Source organism: Cherax quadricarinatus, unplaced genomic scaffold, assembly GCF_038502225.1.
Source record: "Cherax quadricarinatus isolate ZL_2023a unplaced genomic scaffold, ASM3850222v1 Contig85, whole genome shotgun sequence".
Classification (NCBI taxonomy): Eukaryota; Metazoa; Arthropoda; class Malacostraca; order Decapoda; family Parastacidae; genus Cherax; species Cherax quadricarinatus.
In genome coordinates this window covers 65,001-84,146 of record NW_027195111.1, presented here as the reverse complement: position 1 = coordinate 84,146, position 19,146 = coordinate 65,001, and the positions used below count along the sequence as shown (strand labels likewise).

The 19,146-nt window shown below is 46.5% G+C and overlaps 1 protein-coding gene across 1 annotated transcript in view; it reads left to right on the top strand.

Annotated features, from left to right (window-relative positions):
* The first annotated feature begins 11,614 nt into the window (after positions 1-11,614).
* Positions 11,615-19,146, top strand: part of LOC128704497 (protein giant-lens-like) — a 13,528-nt gene continuing 5,996 nt past the window's right edge. The window contains exon 1 of the mRNA XM_070080028.1: positions 11,615-12,084. Within this exon, the coding sequence (XP_069936129.1) occupies positions 11,704-12,084 (381 nt within the window). The 5' untranslated portion in view covers positions 11,615-11,703. The remainder of the gene's footprint in view (positions 12,085-19,146) is intronic.

Here is a 19,146-nt window from a genome sequence, read left to right as displayed (position 1 = left end):
TCGTACAAGGGCATTTACTATCTTCGGCTAATATTTTTACTGCTGAATTATATGCCATCCTTACAGCACTTATCCGTATTGCATCTATGCCTGTGTCATCATTTGTGGTTGTCTCAGACTCCCTTAGTGCTTTACAGGCTATACAAAAATTTGATACACCTCACCCCTTAGTCCTCCGTATCCAACTTTGGCTATGCCGCATCTTTACCAAGCATAAAGATATTGTTTTTTGTTGGGTCCCTGGTCATGTTGACATACAGGGCAATGAACAGGCAGACACTGCTGCGCGGTCAGCAGTACATGACCTACCAGTTTCTTATAGAGGTATTCCATTTACGGACTATTTTGCTGCAATATCTTCCCACCTTCACACCCATTGGCAACAACGTTGGTCTACTATGCTCGGCAACAAACTTCAATCTATTAAACCGAGTATAGGTTACTGGCCGTCTTCTTATCACCAGTGTCGAGGTTGGGAGACTACTCTCTCCCGTCTTCGCATTGGCCATACTCGTCTTACTCATGGATATCTCATGGAGAGGCGTCTTGCTCCTCTCTGTGAGAATTGCCAAGCTCCATTATCAGTCAGCCACATTCTGTTGGACTGCCCACTTTATCAACGAGCACGCAGAATTTACCTCTGTCGTCGTCTTCGCTCCGCTGCTCTCTCTTTACCTTCCCTTCTCGCTGATGGACCCACCTTTCATCCGGACTCTCTCATTGACTTTTTGACAACAACTGACTTACTTCACAAATTCTGATACCTTCAGCCCTTTCTACTTCAATCTCTTGCTACCCTCTACCCCCGTACTATCCCCTGCCCCGCTGTTTTCTGTAACCTGCTGATCATCCCTCCTCCCTTCTGCCATCCAATACCCTCGCTTCCTTCCCTACCCTGCAGCGCTGTATAGCCCTTGTGGCTTAGCGCTTCTTTTTGATTATAATAATATGTAGCAACAAAATGCAAGGAGGCAGAGGAGAGGTTTGTTCCCAAGGGAAACAGAAATAATGGGAAGAACAGAATGAGTCCTTGGTTCACCCAAAGGTGTAGGGAGGCAAAAACTAGGTGTACTAGAGAATGGAAAAGGTACAGAAGACAGAGAACTCAGGAAAATAAAGATATCAGCCGAAGAGCCAGAAACGAATATGCACAGATAAGAAGGGAGGCTCAGAGACAATATGAAAATGACATAGCATCAAAAGTAAAGACTGACCCGAAGCTGTTGTACAGCCACATCAGGAGGAAAACAACAGTCAAGGACCAGGTAATCAGACTGAGGAAGGGTGATGGGGAATTCACAAGAAACGACCAAGAGGTATGTCAGGAGCTCAACACAAGATTTAAAGAGGTATTTACAGTGGAAACCAGTAGGACTTCAGGAAATCAGAGCAGGGGGGTGCACCAGCAAGTGCTGGATGAGGTACATATAACCAAGGAGGAGGTGAAGAAGCTGCTATGCGAGCTTGACACCTCAAAGGCGGTGGGACCAGACAACATCTCTCCGTGGGTCCTTAAAGAGGGAGCAGAGACATTGTATGTACCATTGACAAAGATCTTCAACACATCATTTGAAACTGGGCAACTCCCTGAGGTATAGAAGATGGCAAATGTAGTCCCAATTTTTAAAAAGGGAGACAGACATGAGGCACTAAACTACAGACCTGTATCACTAACGTGTATAGTATGCAAGGTCATGGAGAAGATCATCAGGAGGAGAGTGGTGGAGCACCTGGAAAGAAACAAGTGTATAATTGACAACCAGCACGGTTTCAGGGAAGGAAAATCCTGTGTCATAAACCTACTAGAGTTTTATGACAAGGTGACAGAAGTAAGACAAGAGAGAGAGGGGTGGATCGACTGCATATTTTTGGACTGCAAGAAGGCCTTCGACACAGTTCCTCACAAGAGGTTACTGCAAAAGCTAGAGGATCAGGCACACATAACAGGAAAGGCACTGCAATGGATAAGAGAATACCTTACAGGGAGGCAACAACGAGTCATGGTACGTGACGAGGTGTCAGAGTGGGCGTCTGTGACAAGCGGGGTTCCACAGGGGTCAGTCCTTGGACCTGTGCTGTTCTTGGTATATGTGAATGACATAACGGAAGGGATAGACTCAGAAGTGTCCTTGTTTGCGGATGATGTGAAGTTAATGAGAAGAATCAAATCGGATGAGGATCAGGCAGGACTACAAAGAGACTTGGACAGGCTACAAGCCTGGTCCAGCAACTGGCTCCTTGAGTTTAACCCTGCCAAATGCAAAGTCATGAAGATTGGGGAAGGGCAAAGAAGACCGCAGGCACAATATAGTTTAGATGGCCAAAGTCTGCAAACCTCACTCAAGGAAAAAGATCTGGGGGTGAGTATAACACCGAGCATATCTCCTGAGGCGCACATCAATCAGATAACTGCTGCAGCATACGGGCGCCTGGCAAACCTACGGATAGCGTTCCGATACCTCAGTAAGGAGTCGTTCAAGACTCTGTATACCATTTACGTCAGGCCCATACTGGAGTATGCAGCACCAGTTTGGAATCCACACCTAGTCAAGCACGTCAAGAAATTAGAGAAAGTGCAAAGGTTTGCAACAAGACTAGTCCCAGAGCTACGGGGATTGTCCTACGAAGAAAGGTTGAGGGAAATCGGCCTGACGACACTGGAGGCCAGGAGGGTCAGGGGAGACATGATAACGACACATAAAATACTGCGCGGAATAGACGAGGTGGACAAAGACGGGATGTTCCAGAGATGGGACACAGACACAAGAGGTCACAATTGGAAGTTGAAGACTCAGATGAATCAAAGGGATGTTAGGAAGTATTTCTTCAGTCATAGAGTTGTCAGGCCATGGAATAGCCTAGAAGGTGATGTGGTAGAGGCAGGAACCATACATAGTTTTAAGGCGAGGTATGATAAAGCTCATGGAGCAGGGAGAGAGAGGACCTAGTAGCAATCAGTGAAGAGGCGGGGCCAGGAGCTATGACGCGACCCCTGCAACCACAAATAGGTGAGTACAAATAGGTGAGTACAACACACACGTGTCGCCTAACAAGAGGGCCTCACAGCAAGGTACTAGTGTAAGAAGAGGGTCTCACAGCAAGGTACTAGTGTAAGAAGAGGGTCTCACAGCAAGGTACTAGTGTAAGAGGGTCTCACAGCAAGGTACTAGTGTAAGAGGGTCTCACAGCAAGGTACTAGTGTAAGAGGGTCTCACAGCAAGGTACTAGTGTAAGAGGGTCTCACAGCAAGGTACTAGTGTAAGAGGGTCTCACAGCAAGGTAATAGTGTAAGAAGAGGGTCTCACAGCAAGGTACTAGTGTAAGAGGGTCTCACAGCAAGGTACTAGTGTAAGAGGGTCTCACAGCAAGGTACTAGTGTAAGAGGGTCTCACAGCAAGGTATTAGTGTAAGAAGAGGGCATCACAGCAAGGTACTAGTGTAAGAGGGTCTCACAGCAAGGTACTAGTGTAAGAATAGTGCCTCACAGCAAGGTACTAGTGTAAGAAGAGGGTCTCACAGCAAGGTACTAGAGTAAGAAGAGGGTCTCACAGCAAGGTACTAGTGTAAGAAGAGGGTCTCACAGCAAGGTACTAGTGTAAGAAGAGGGTCTCACAGCAAGGTACTAGAGTAAGAAGAGGGTCTCACAGCAAGGTACTAGTGTAAGAAGAGGGTCTCACAGCAAGGTACTAGTGTAAGAAGAGGGCCTCACAGCAAGGTACTAGAGTAAGAAGAGGGTCTCACAGCAAGGTACTAGTGTAAGAAGAGGGTCTCACAGCAAGGTACTAGTGTAACAAGAGGGTCTCACAGCAAGGTACTAGTGTAAAAAGAGGGTCTCACAGCAAGGTACTAGTGTAAGAAGAGGGTCTCACAGCAAGGTACTAGTGTCAGAAGAGGGTCTCACAGCAAGGTACTAGTGTAAGAGGGTCTCACAGCAAGGTACTAGTGTAAGAAGAGGGTCTCACAGCAAGGTACTAGTGTCAGAAGAGGGTCTCACAGCAAGGTACTAGTGTAAGAAGAGGGCCTCACAGCAAGGTACTAGTGTAAGAAGAGGGTCTCACAGCAAGGTACTAGTGTAAGAGGGTCTCACAGCAAGGTACTAGTGTAAGAAGAGGGTCTCACAGCACGGTACTAGTGTAAGAGGGCCTCACAGCAAGGTACTAGTGTAAGAAGAGGGTCTCACAGAAAGGTACTAGTGTAAGAAGAGGGTCTCACAGCAAGGTACTAGTGTAAGAAGAGGGTCTCACAGCAAGGTACTAGTGTAAGAGGGTCTCACAGCAAGGTACTAGTGTAAGAGGGTCTCACAGCAAGGTACTAGTGTAAGAGGGTCTCACAGCAAGGTACTAGTGTAAGAGGGTCTCACAGCAAGGTACTAGTGTAAGAGGGTCTCACAGCAAGGTACTAGTGTAAGAGGGTCTCACAGCAAGGTACTAGTGTAAGAGGGTCTCACAGCAAGGTACTAGTGTAAGAAGAGGGTCTCACAGCAAGGTACTAGTGTAAGAGGGTCTCACAGCAAGGTACTAGTGTAAGAGGGTCTCACAGCAAGGTACTAGTGTAAGAGAGTCTCACACCAAGGTACTAGTGTAAGAAGAGGGTCTCACAGCAAGGTATTAGTGTAAGAAGAGGGCCTCACAGCAAGGTACTAGTGTAAGAGGGTCTCACAGCAAGGTACTAGTGTAAGAAGAGTGCCTCACAGCAAGGTACTAGTGTAAGAAGAGGGTCTCACAGCAAGGTACTAGTGTAAGAAGAGGGTCTCACAGCAAGGTACTAGTGTAAGAAGAGGGTCTCACAGCAAGGTACTAGTGTAAGAAGAGGGTCTCACAGCAAGGTACTAGTGTAAGAAGAGGGTCTCACAGCAAGGTACTAGTGTAAGAAGAGGGTCTCACAGCAAGGTACTAGTGTAAGAAGAGGGTCTCACAGCAAGGTACTAGTGTAAGAAGAGGGTCTCACAGCAAGGTACTAGTGTAAGAAGAGGGTCTCACAGCAAGGTACTAGTGTAAGAAGAGGGTCTCACAGCAAGGTACTAGTGTCAGAAGAGGGTCTCACAGCAAGGTACTAGTGTAAGAAGAGGGCCTCACAGCAAGGTACTAGTGTAAGAAGAGGGTCTCACAGCAAGGTACTAGTGTAAGAGGGTCTCACAGCAAGGTACTAGTGTAAGAAGAGGGTCTCACAGCAAGGTACTAGTGTAAGAGGGCCTCACAGCAAGGTACTAGTGTAAGAAGAGGGTCTCACAGAAAGGTACTAGTGTAAGAAGAGGGCCTCACAGCAAGGTACTAGTCTAAGAAGAGGGTCTCACAGCAAGGTACTATTGTAAGAAGAGGGTCTCACAGAAAGGTACTAGTGTAAGAAGAGGGCCTCACAGCAAGGTACTAGTGTAAGAAGAGGGTCTCACAGCAAGGTACTAGTGTAAGAAGAGGGTCTCACAGAAAGGTACTAGTGTAAGAAGAGAGTCTCACAGCAAGGTACTAGTGTAAGAAGAGGGTCTCACAGCAAGGTACTAGTGTAAGAAGAGGGTCTCACAGGAAGGTACTAGTGTAAGAAGAGGGCCTCACAGCAAGGTACTAGTCTAAGAAGAGGGTCTCACAGCAAGGTACTAGTGTAAGAAGAGGGTCTCACAGCAAGGTACTAGTGTAAGAAGAGGGTCTCACAGCAAGGTACTAGTGTAAGAAGAGGGTCTCACAGCAAGGTACTAGTGTAAGAAGAGGGCCTCACAGCAAGGTACTAGTGTAAGAGGGTCTCACACCAAGGTACAAGTGTAAGAAGAGGGTCTCACAGCAAGGTACTAGTGTAAGAAGAGGGTCTCACAGCAAGGTACTAGTGTAAGAAGAGGGCCTCACAGCAAGGTACTAGTGTAAGAAGAGGGTCTCACAGCAAGGTACAAGTGTAAGAGGGCCTCACAGCAAGGTACTGCTGTAAGAGGGTCTCACAGCAAGGTGCTAGTGTAAGAAGAGGGCCTCACAGCAAGGTACTAGTGTAAGAAGAGGGCCTCACGGCAAGGTACTAGTGTAAGAAGAGGGTCTCACAGCAAGGTACTAGTGTAGGAAGAGGATCTCACAGCAAGGTACTAGTGTAAGAGGGTCTCACAGCAAGGTACTAGTGTAAGAAGAGGGTCTCACAGCAAGGTACTAGTGTAAGAGGGTCTCACAGCAAGGTACTAGTGTAAGAAGAGGGTCTCACAGCAAGGTACTAGTGTAGGAAGAGGATCTCACAGCAAGGTACTAGTGTAAGAGGGTCTCACAGCAAGGTACTAGTTTAAGAAGAGGGTCTCACAGCAAGGTACTAGTGTAAGAGGGTCTCACAGCAAGGTACTAGTGTAAGAAGAGGGTCTCACAGCAAGGTACTAGTGTAAGAAGAGGGTCTCACAGCAAGGTACTAGTGTTAGAAGAGGGTCTCACAGCAAGGTACTAGTGTAAGAAGAGGGTCTCACAGAAAGGTACTAGTGTAAGAAGAGGGCCTCACAGCAAGGTACTAGTCTATGAAGACGTTCTCACAGCAAGGGACTAGTGTAAGAAGAGGGTCTCACAGCAAGGTACTAGTGTAAGAAGAGGGTCTCACAGCAAGGTACTAGTGTAAGAAGAGGGTCTCACAGCAAGGTACTAGTGTAAGAAGAGGGCCTCACAGCAAGGTACTAGTCTGAGAAGAGGGTCTCACAGCAAGGTAATAGTGTAAGAAGAGGGTCTCACAGCAAGGTACTAGTGTAAGAAGAGGGTCTCACAGCAAGGTACTAGTGTAAGAGGGTCTCACAGCAAGGTACAAGGGTAAGAAGAGGGTATCACAGCAAGGTACTAGTGTAAGAAGAGGGTCTCACAGCAAGGTACTAGTGTAAGAAGAGGGTCTCACAGCAAGGTACTAGTGTAAGAAGATGGCCTCACAGCAAGGTACTAGTGTAAGAAGAGGGTCTCACAGCAAGGTACAAGTGTAAGAGGGCCTCACAGCAAGGTACTAGTGTAAGAAAAGGGTCTCACAGCAAGGTGCTAGCTTAAGAAGAGGGCCTCACAGCAAGGTACTAGTGTAAGAAGAGGGTCTCACAGCAAGGTACTAGTGTAAAAAGAGGGTCTCACAGCAAGGTACTAGTCTGAGAAGAGGGTCTCACAGCAAGGTACTAGTGTAAGAAGAGGGTCTCACAGCAAGGTACTAGTGTAAGAAGAGGGTCTCACAGCAAGGTACTAGTGTAAGAAGAGGGTCTCACAGCAAGGTACTAGTGTAAGAAGAGGGTCTCACAGAAAGGTACTAGTGTAAGAAGAGGGCCTCACAGCAAGGTACTAGTGTATGAAGACGGTCTCACAGCAAGGTACTAGTGTAAGAAGAGGGTCTCACAGCAAGGTACTAGTGTAAGATGAGGGTCTCAAAGCAAGGTACTAGTCTGAGAAGAGGGCCTCACAGCAAGGTACTAGTCTGAGAAGAGGGTCTCACAGCAAGGTACTAGTGTAAGAAGAGGGTCTCACAGCAAGGTACTAGTGTAAGAAGAGGGTCTCACAGCAAGGTACTAGTGTAAGAAAAGGGCCTCACAGCAAGGCACTAGTGTAAGAAGAGGGTCTCACAGCAAGGTACTAGTGTAGGAAGAGGGTCTCACAGCAAGGTACTAGTGTAAGAGGGTCTCACAGCAAGGTACTAGTGTAAGAAGAGGGTCTCACAGCAAGGTACTAGTGTAAGAGGGTCTCACAGCAAGGTACTAGTGTAAGAAGAGGGTCTCACAGCAAGGTACTAGTGTAAAAAGAGGGTCTCACAGCAAGGTACTAGTCTGAGAAGAGGGTCTCACAGCGAGGTACTAGTGTAAGAAGAGGGTCTCACAGCAAGGTACTAGTGTAAGAAGAGGGTCTCACAGCAAGGTACTAGTGTAAGAAGAGGGTCTCACAGCAAGGTACTAGTGTAAGAAGAGGGTCTCACAGAAAGGTACTAGTGTAAGAAGAGGGTCTCACAGCGAGGTACTAGTGTAAGAAGAGGGCCTCACAGCAAGGTACTAGTGTATGAAGACGGTCTCACAGCAAGGTACTAGTGTAAGAAGAGGGTCTCACAGCAAGGTACTAGTGTAAGATGAGGGTCTCAAAGCAAGGTACTAGTCTGAGAAGAGGGCCTCACAGCAAGGTACTAGTGTATGAAGAGGGTCTCACAGCAAGGTACTAGTCTGAGAAGAGGGTCTCACAGCAAGGTACTAGTCTGAGAAGAGGGTCTCACAGCAAGGCACTAGTGTAAGAGGGTCTCACAGCAAGGTACTAGTGTAAGAAGAGGGTCTCACAGCAAGGTACTAGTGTAAGAGGGTCTCACAACAAGGTACTAGTGTAAGAAGAGGGTCTCACAGCAAGGTACTAGTGTAAGAAGAGGGTCTCACAGCAAGGTACTAGTGTAAGAGGGCCTCACAGCAAGGTACTAGTGTAAGAAGAGGGCCTCACAGCAAGGTACTAGTGTAAGAAGAGGGCCTCACAGCAAGGTACTAGTGTAAGAAGAGGGTCTCACAGCAAGGTACTAGTGTAAGAAGAGGGTCTCACAGCAAGGTACTAGTGTAAGAAGAGGGTCTCACAGCAAGGTACTAGTGTAAGAAGAGGGTCTCACAGCAAGGTACTAGTGTAAGAAGAGGGTCTCACAGCAAGGTACTAGTGTAAGAAGAGGGTCTCACAGCAAGGTACTAGTGTAAGAAGAGGGTCTCACAGCAAGGTACTAGTGTAAGAAGAGGGTCTCACAGCAAGGTACTAGTGTAAGAGGGTCTCACCGCAATGTACTAGTGTAAGAGGGCCTCACAGCACGGTACTAGTGTAAGAGGGTCTCACAGCAAGGTACTAGTGTAAGAAGAGGGTCTCACAGCAAGGTACTAGTGTAAGAAGAGGGTCTCACAGCAAGGTACTAGTGTAAGAAGAGGGCCTCACAGCAAGGTACTAGTGTAAGAGGGTCTCACAGCAAGGTACTAGTGTAAAAAGAGGGTCTCACAGCAAGGTACTAGTGTAAGAAGAGGGTCTCACAGCAAGGTACTAGTGTAAGAAGAGGGCCTCAGAGCAAAGTACTAGTGTAAGAAGAGAGTCTCACAGCAAGGTACTAGTGTAAGAAGGCCTCACAGCAAGGTACTAGTGTAAGAGGGTCTCACACCAAGGTACTAGTGTAAGAAGAGGGTCTCACAGCAAGGTACTAGTGTAAGAAGAGGGTCTCACAGCAAGGTACTAGTGTAAGAAGAGGGCCTCAGAGCAAAGTACTAGTGTAAGAAGAGGGTCTCACAGCAAGGTACTAGTGTAAAAAGAGGGTCTCACAGCAAGGTACTAGTGTAAGAAGAGGGTCTCACAGCAAGGTACTAGTGTAAGAAGAGGGCCTCAGAGCAAAGTACTAGTGTAAGAAGAGGGTCTCACAGCAAGGTACTAGTGTAAGAAGGCCTCACATCAAGGTACTAGTGTAAGAGGGCTTCACAGCAAGGTACTAGTGTAAGAGGGCCTCACAGCAAGGTACTAGTGTAAGAGGGCCTCACAGCAAGGTACTAGTGTAAGAGGGCCTCACAGCAAGGTATTAGTGTAAGAAGAGGGCCTCACAGCAAGGTACTAGTGTAAGAAGAGGGCCTCACAGCAAGGTACTAGTGTAAGAGGGCTTCACAGCAAGGTACTAGTGTAAGAGGGCCTCACAGCAAGGTACTAGTGTAAGAGGGCCTTACAGCAAGGTACTAGTGTAAGAAGAGGGTCTCACAGCAAGGTACTAGTGTAAGACGAGGGTCTCACAGCAAGGTACTAGTGTAAGAAGAGGGTCTCACAGCAAGGTACTAGTGTAAGAAGAGGGTCTCACAGCAAGGTACTTGTGTAAGAAGAGGGTCTCACAGCAAGGTACTAGTGTAAGAAGAGGGTCTCACAGCAAGGTACTAGTGTAAGAAGAGGGTCTCACAGCAAGGTACTAGTGTAAGAAGAGGGTCTCACAGCAAGGTACTAGTGTAAGAAGAGGGCCTCACAGAAAGGTACTAGTGTAAGAAGAGGGCCTCACAGCAAGGTACTAGTGTAAGAAGAGGGTCTCACAGCAAGGTACTAGTGTAAGAAGAGGGCCTCACAGCAAGGTACTAGTGTAAGAAGAGGGCCTCACAGCAAGGTACTAGTGTACGAAGAGAGCCTCACAGCAAGGTACTAGTTTAAGAGAGCTTCACAGCAAGGTACTAGTGTAAGAGCGTCTCACAGCAAGGTACTAGTGTAAGAGGGCCTCACAGCAAGGTACTAGTGTAAGAGGGCCTCACAGCAAGGTTTTAGTGTAAGAAGAGGGCCTCACAGCAAGGTACTAGTGTAAGAGGGCTTCACAGCAAGGTACTAGTGTAAGAGGGCCTCACAGCAAGGTACTAGTGTAAGAGGGCCTCACAGCAAGGTACTAGTGTAAGAAGAGGGCCTCACAGCAAGGTACTAGTGTAAGAAGAGGGCCTCACAGCAAGGTACTAGTGTAAGAAGAGGGCCTCACAGCAAGGTACTAGTGTAAGAAGAGGGCCTCACAGCAAGGTACTAGTGTAAGAAGAGGGTCTCACAGCAAGGTACTAGTGTAAGAGGGCTTCACACCAAGGTACTAAACACTAAATACTAATGGGCTGTAGATGCAGTACCCAGCATATCATTGTTGGTCCTCATAGACCTTAGGTCAGAGGATTGTGGTCACTGAAGACGGTGACCACATGAGGTGAACTGGTCAAGAACACGTTGTAATGTTCCAGGGCAAGTACCAGGTCCATGACCTCTTTCCCAGTGGTGAGTAGGCTTGCTGATAGGCCATAGGATAGAGAAGGTTCGTTTGGAAACAGAACAAGTGCTTCCTGACGCGGGGCTTAGATGATGACCCACAGCTGAGGCCTTACGCTGGCTTACGACTCAGTCATCTTGTAATTGTTGCTGATAATCCTGGTACTTAGCTGAATAACAAGCCATGAACTGCAGACCCACCCTCACTGCTCCCACTATAATACCTCTCCCCACCCACAACACCCTCCCCACCCACAATAACACCCTCCCCCACCCACTATAATACCCCTCCCCCACCCACTGTAACACCCTCCCCCACCCACAACACCCTCCCCACCCACAATAACACCCTCCCCCACCCACAATAATACCCCCACACATAACACCCCTTCCCACAATAACACCCTCCCCACCCACAACACCGTCCCCCATCCACAATAACAACACACCCACAACACCATCCCCCACCCACAATAACACCCTCCCCCACCCACAATAACACCCCCACCCACAATAACACCCTCCCCCACCCACAACACCGTCCCCCACCCACAATAACACCCCCACCAACAACACCCTCCCCCACTCACAGTAACATCTCACCCACAATAACACCCTCTCCCACCCACAACACCCCCCCACCCAAAACACCCTCCCCCACCCACAACACCGTCCCCCAGCCACAATAACATCTCACCCACAATAACACCCTCTCCCACCCCCAACACCCCCACCCACACCACCCGCCCCCACCCACAATACCATCTCACCCACAATAACACCCTCCCCCACCCACCATTACACCCTCCCCACCCACTAAACAGGTATACAAGGGTGGGAGGAACTTCATTCATTACTCTACCCCTGCCCCGTCCCCTACCCTCCAGAGGGTGGGTATAAAAGCAATGTACCCGGGCGGGTCTTCGCAGTACCCTTGGTAATCCGGCAGGAGGAGGAGGGTACCAGCATCCCCCCTTGTACCCAGTTTTAGAGGAGGGGAGCGTCGCCCCCACCCACCTCTTTGAGGATGCTCCCACAGTGGCCATGTGACTGTCTGGTGGCCCTGGTGGTGGTCCTGGTGGCCCCTCGGGGTACCTTGGGGGAAGGGATGTCCCCTACCCACGATCATGGGGAGGGGGGAACCCCCACCCACGTCTTGGGGGATGGGGTGACCCCTACCCACGCCTTGGGGGAAGGGGTGACCCCTACCCACGTCTTGGAGGAGGGGGTGACCCCTACCCACGTCTTGGAGGAGGGGGTGACCCCTACCCACGTCTTGGAGGAGGGGGTGACCCCTACCCACTTCTTGGAGGAGGGGGTGACCCCTACCCACGTCCTGGGGGAGGGGGTGACCCCCACCCACCCAGAGGGGGAACCACAACACTACAAACTCTTCTACCAGTCAGGGGTGAGTACCTGTCACTTGACAGCTGTCAAGTGTTACACCTATCAAGTATGTGACACCTGTCATGTGTGACGGCTGTCAAGTGTGTTAGACACCTGTCAAGTGTGTGTGATGACTGTCAAGTGTGTGTGACAGCTGTCAAGTGTAACTGACACCTCAAGTGTGTGTGACAAGTGTGTGTGACACCTGTCAAGTGTGTGACAACACTAGTACTACCACTACCACTAGTACCATCACTTGTACTACCACCACTAGTACTACCACCACTAGTACTACCACCACTACTACCATCACTATCTCCACTAGTACTACCACTAGTACCACCACTACCAGTACACTTGTGGTCTCATTCCAGCAGGAAGGAGGGTGTTGCCCTAGGCGGTGGAGGGGGGGGGTTGTGGTTACGTGTGGTGGGATGTGGGTAGAGGGGGTAGAACCCTGAGTGGGGCTCATTCACAACAATTCCAGTCAACTGAAGGTTCACACTCAGAGCTGTGACTCGACCCCTGCAACTACAAATGAGTACACACACACACAGGATCCATACATAGCTTTAAGAAGAGGTATGATAAAGCTCATGGAGCAGGGAGAGAGTGGACCTAGTAGCCACCAGTGAAGAGGTGGGGCCAGGAGTTGTGAATCTACCCCTGCAACCACAATTAGGTGAGTACAATTAACAGATGCTGGAAGCAACAACCTGGTTGTACTATGGGTACTATAATGGGCAATACCACCATTACCACTATCTACCATCTACCGCCATCACTACCACCACTACAACTACTATCTACCATCATCTACTATCATTATCTACCATTACTACCACTGCCAATCACTGTCTATCGTCTACCACTACTAACCACCATCTACCCCCCCCCTCTCCCCTCCAGCAATACCCATTCACTTTTCTTGCTACGAGTGTTCCTGTTTACCTTCACCTCAACCCCCCCTAACCCCTCCTCTCCACACCCCCTACTATCCACCCCCTCCCTCTACCCATCCCCCACCTCCCCCTACCTATCTCCCCTCTCCCTCCATCGCACATTCCTCCTGGTATATCTACAAGAGAATACATTACTTGTACAATAGTAGTAATTCTATTAGTTGAGTAGTACTATTAGTTGAGTAGTAGTACTATTAGTTGATGTAGTTATTAGTAGTATATAGTAGTGTTGTGAGGTTTGGGGTTCCCACATAACGGTGCAGTGGAGAGATGCACAACTACTCTGGACATCATTTATTGCTGGAAAATGATGTCATCTGGGAGACTAACCTAATCTTTTCACTTCAACTAGACACCTGCAACCTCACCAGCCATCCCTGGAACCAGCAAGCTGGAGGTTTGACCTGGAGGTCAACATCAGAGACCCCTAAGACTCTTAGGACAACATTCTATTGACAGCTCCGGTCATGCTACATGCGGACATCCTCTTCGTACAATATAAATTGACTGGTAGACGCAAGTTTTGAATCTTGGGGCATGATTCTATACATTAAATAGAATGCTATTCAATAGAGAAACATATGCTCTTAGACTGTACTGAAAGCATAATAGATTTTAGTGAATCGTAACAGGAATTTGAGATCGATCAGTATTCAGGTGATCTGTGAGTTCTGGGATTAATAACCTATCAGGCGAGGGAGAACTTGGTACAGACAAGTCATGTGTTATAATCCAGAACAAGTAGTGGACGTGAATAATATGTGCAGTAGAAACTGACCCACACACTGATGACAACGAATAACAAAAACTGAAGATGGTGCGATAATAAAATATCTTTGTGTACACCCCAACTCTGCCTAGGCAGTGTTTATGTGATCTAGGGAAGGGGTCATAGTGGCTGACACTTGTGACTGAGAGGAGTCAACTTTGGTGACACTGGCTGACACGTGGGGTGCGATCACCTGTGGTGACCACGAGTAGCAGCAGCAGTCAGGACCCGTGTCAGGTTGTTAGAAGTAGAGGATACTGGTTCAGAAGGATAGTTAACCTCTAAATGCAACGCCTTGTACTGACCACTGTTCATTTCTCCAACCTTGTACTCATTACCACTCACAGTATCGTATGCCCCATGGCCTGGTGGCAAATGCTCTTGCTTCACACGGAGAGTGTCCGGGTTCGATTCCCAGTGGAGGGGTTGAAACACTGGATGTGTTTCCTTACACAGGATGTCTGTGTTCATCAGTAAAATGGGTACCTGGGTGTTAGTGGACTGGTGTGGGTCGCATCCTGGGACACAACTGACCTAATTTGCCGGAAATGCCCTGCATAAGAAAGGGCTTTTTATATAGTAGTATGCCAAAGGAAATATAAACACATATGCAGTATAATGCGATCCTTTATTGACAACGTTTCGCCCACACTGAGCTTTTCAAGTCACAAACAGATCTGTTTGTGACTTAGAAAAGCCCACTGTGTTGGGCGAAACGTTGTCAATAAAGGATCACACTATACTGCATATGTGTCATCAGCGAATTTGCTCATATCACTAGTAATTCCCTCATCAAGATCATTGATATATATTATAAACAACAACGGGCCCAAGACTGATCCCTGTGGAACGCCACTTGTTACTGATCCCCACTCGGATTTAACCCCATTTATGGACACTCTTTGCTTCCTGTCAGTGAGCCATGATTCGATCCACGAGAGCACCCTTCCCCCAATGCCATGAGCTGCTACTTTCTTCAACAGTCTTTGGTGCGGAACTCTATCAAATGCCTTACTAAAATCTAAGTAAATAATATCAAATTCTTTATCGTGGTCAACAGCCTCAAAAGCTTTACTGAAGAAAGTTAATAAATTAGTTAGACAAGACCGGCCTCTTGTGAATCCATGCTGAGTATCATTAATCAAGCTATGCTTATCGAGATGGCTTCTTATAATCTGAGCTATAATTGACTCTAGTAATTTGCCTACAATTGAGGTCAGGCTTATTGGGCGGTAATTTGACAGTAACGAGTTGTCCCCTGTTTTAAAAATAGGAATTACATTAGCCATCTTCCACATATCAGACACTACACCTGTTTGAAGAGATAAATTAAAAATATTAGTTAATGGTTCACAGACTTCCATTTTGCATTCCTTTAGAACCCTTGAAAAAACCTCATCAGGACCCGGTGACTTATTTTGCTTCAGTCGGTCTATCTGCTTCACAACCATTTCACTAGTGACTGTGATGTTACATAATTTATCTTCTTCTAGCCCACTATAAAAATTAATTACCGGAATATTATTAGTGTCTTCCTGTGTAAAAACCGAGAGAAAATAATTATTTAAAATCGAGCACATTTCATTCTCTTTGTCAGTAAGATGCCCATAGTTATTTTTAAGGGGACCTATCTTATCTCTGACTTTTGTTCTATATACCTGGAAAAAACTTTTTGGGTTAGTTTTAGAATCCCTAGCAACTTTAATTTCATAGTCCCTTTTAGCTTTTCTTATCCCCTTTTTAATGTCCCTCTTAATGTCAATATACTGATTCATAAGATGACCCTCGCCTCTTTTGATACGCCTATAAATTCCTTTCTTATGCCCTAGTAGATATTTGAGCCTATTATTCATCCATTTTGGGTCATTTCTATTTGATCTAATTTCTTTATAAGGGATAAACGTTCTTTGAGCAGCATGTATTGTGTTCAGAAAACTGTCATACTGATAGCTCTCTTCGTTACCCCAGTCAACAGATGATAAGTGTTCTCTAAGCCCATCGTAATCTGCTAAGCGAAAATCTGGGACTGTTACTGAGTTATCCCTACTATCATACTTCCATTCAATTCTAAATGTAATTGATTTGTGGTCGCTAGCACCCAGTTCCTCTGAAACTTCTAAATTATTAACAAGGGATTCATTGTTTGCCAGAACTAAGTCAAGCAGGTTATTACCCCTTGTAGGTTCTGTCACAAACTGCTTCAAAAAACAATCCTGAACTACTTCTAAGAAGTCGTATGATTCTAAATTCCCAGTCAAGAAATTCCAATCAATATGACTAAAGTTAAAGTCTCCTAGAATTACTACATTATCGTGCCTTGTGGCCCTAGCAATTTCCTCCCATAGTAGTCTCCCCTGGTCCCTATCTAAATTTGGGGGACGGTATATCACACCTAAAATTAACTTTTCATGCCCCTCTGAAAATTCTATCCAAACAGACTCTGTATGTGTTACTTCAGACTTAATACCCGTTTTTATGCAACAGTTCAAGCGATCTCGGACATACAGTGCCACCCCACCCCCCTTCCCGATACTTCTATCTACTTGGAACAATTTAAAACCCTGAATGTGACATTCTGCAGGCATGTCCCGACTTTTTGAATTAAACCACGTCTCAGTAATGGCAAATACATCTATGTTACCTGCACTAGGAACTAGTCTCAACTCGTCTATCTTATTCCTAGCACTGCGACTATTTGTGTAATAAATACTTAAAGACCCTCCTCTCTCTTTACCCTTCCTGCTCCTTTCTGTTATTCCACTAAACCTATTACTGTCCTTGTCAATTAGTGCCACTGGCTTTCCAATATCCACCTTATTTTGCCTATTACTAGTTCTCCTAGTACTCATATTACTACCCTGAGACTTCACAGTTTTCCCGCAAAAACCCATACCACTAACTATTCCTAGTTTAAAGACCTAACAGCTCCCTCCACTGCGTTGGCCAGTGCTCCCACCCCACACCTAGATAAGTGAACCCCATCCCTGGCATACATGTCATTTCTGCCATAGAAGAGGTCCCAGTTGTCAATGAATGTTACCGCATTTTCCTTACAGTATTTGTCCAGCCAGCAATTGACACCAATTGCTCTGGACAACCATTCATTTCCAACTCCTCTCCTTGGCAAAATGCCACATATGACAGGTTTCCCACCCTTCCTCCTAATTATCTCTATTGCTGACCTATACCTGCTAATCAGGTCCTCACTCCTACGTCTGCCAACATCGTTGCCTCCAGCACTGAGACAGATAATAGGATTGCTCCCATTACCTCTCATGATGTCATCCAGACGGCTAACAATATCCTTCATCCCAGCCCCAGGAAAACACACTCTCTGCCTCCTACTCCTATCCTTCAAGCAGAATGCCCTATCCATGTACCTAATCTGGCTATCCCCAACAACAACAATGTTTTTACCTTGGCGTCGTCCGTCGTGATGCTCCGAGTAGTCGACTCACATTCGCCAGGTAGCATTACACCACTTGTAGAATTCGTGAAGACGTTCTCGATGGTCTTCGTTGGGGTTTCTAGGGATGTCTCACTCACGTCTGCCAATGCTTCTTTGGTGCTCGTTGTGGCATTCCCAGTAGAACACTCACATTCGTCAGGTAGCACCGAGAATGGGTTGGAAGTTTCCACGGTAGTCTTCTGGTTTCTCGTTGTTTCTGCCTCTCCAACCGTTTTCTTGATCTTCAGCTTGGTTCCATGTTGCCCGGCCACTGACCAACCTCCCCTCTTAACCTGGGGACTCACAACAGGAGGATTACTACGAATCCTCTTGTTCTCCTCCGTTAATCTCCGTTAATATACCTTGTACATGTACTTGTATACCTTGTACATGTACTTGTATACCTTGTACATGTACTTGTATACCTTGTACATGTACTTGTATGCCTTGTATGTGTACTTGTATACCTTGTACATGTACTGGTAGTAAATAAAGATATAATGATGAACCATCACACAATGCTTATTAGCTTGGAGTGAATGTTGGAAACTGATCAACAAGTGAACCGATACTCTTTCTCAAGGTTCTGGTAGCAGGATAAACCTGAATGGAGTTAGAAACTCTAACATTACCTTTGTGTTGTATGCACACTTTACACTTGTTTATGTATTCTTAAATATCTGTTGACATATAAGGCCAAGTCAACTTGTTGCAGAGAACGATCCATGGCAGTGTGTGTGCAACACCTGGTACATCATGAATTAGTTGCAGGGTCACATTCACTAGTGACCTTGCAATAACTGATGGACTCTTCAGATAGGTGTACGAAGCTTTACTAGGCACAATAATTCTTTATTATCAAAGTCACTGACAGGAGCTGCTAGTTATACAGAGTGTTTGATCTTCATCACACCAGGTTGGATCTCTTGATCATTCTTAATGTGGAAATAGATCACTACCACTGTATCGTGTCCAGCTATCAAAACTTTGTGGCCCAGTCCCTGGACCCATTATGTACCTCTGTAATGTTGAGGTACAGTCCCTGGACCCATTATGTACCTCTGTAATGTTGAGGTACAGTCCCTGGACCCATTATGTACCTCTGTAATGTTGAGGTACAGTCCTTGGACCCATTATGTACCTCTGTAATGTTGAGGTACATCCACTGGACCCCTTATGTGCCTCTGTAATGTTGAGGTACATCCACTGGACCCCTTATGTGCCTCTGTAATCTTGAGGTACAGTCCCTGGACCCATTGTTAATTCTGGAACAAGGTGTATGAATTTCATCCTGTTTACAGTATCTCTCAAATGTTTTAAGCCCAAACAATAGCTGTTTCTTGCTCAGTTACAGGTTAATTTCATTCAGCCTCAGTTAAGCCCTTGTGGTTTAGCGCTCCTTTGGCTTAGCGCTTCTTTTTGATTATAATAATAATTAGCGCTCCTTTTAGATTATATTGATAATCAGCCTTGGTTAAGACTTGACTAGTAAACAAAACTTACCATCAGTCTTTTGTGTCAGAATAACACATATGACTAATGTTAGCAGTACGTACGTAATAGGGGAAGAGCGTAGTCCAAACATCATTTTGAGGAAATGGTAATGACCCATAAGTGTGGAAAGGCTGTCAGTTCTCGGCTGTCCAAAGGTAATGAATGACCTGCACGAGCACCATCGACCCTCCCCAAGAGGTCCAAGAAGCCAGTGACTCTGTTAGCAGCCCGATGGCACTTATTGACATCCTTGTGACTAGTCTAAAGTAGAGAAAACTTTATTATCAGCTGTTGATAAATTAGACACATGTGCAACTCTTGGGTATTCTATTCAAGTTTGATGGACTGACCACATCGACTCAAGGTTGAGGGACTGATTACCTCATTCTCCTCCTGTTCTTCAAGATTCTC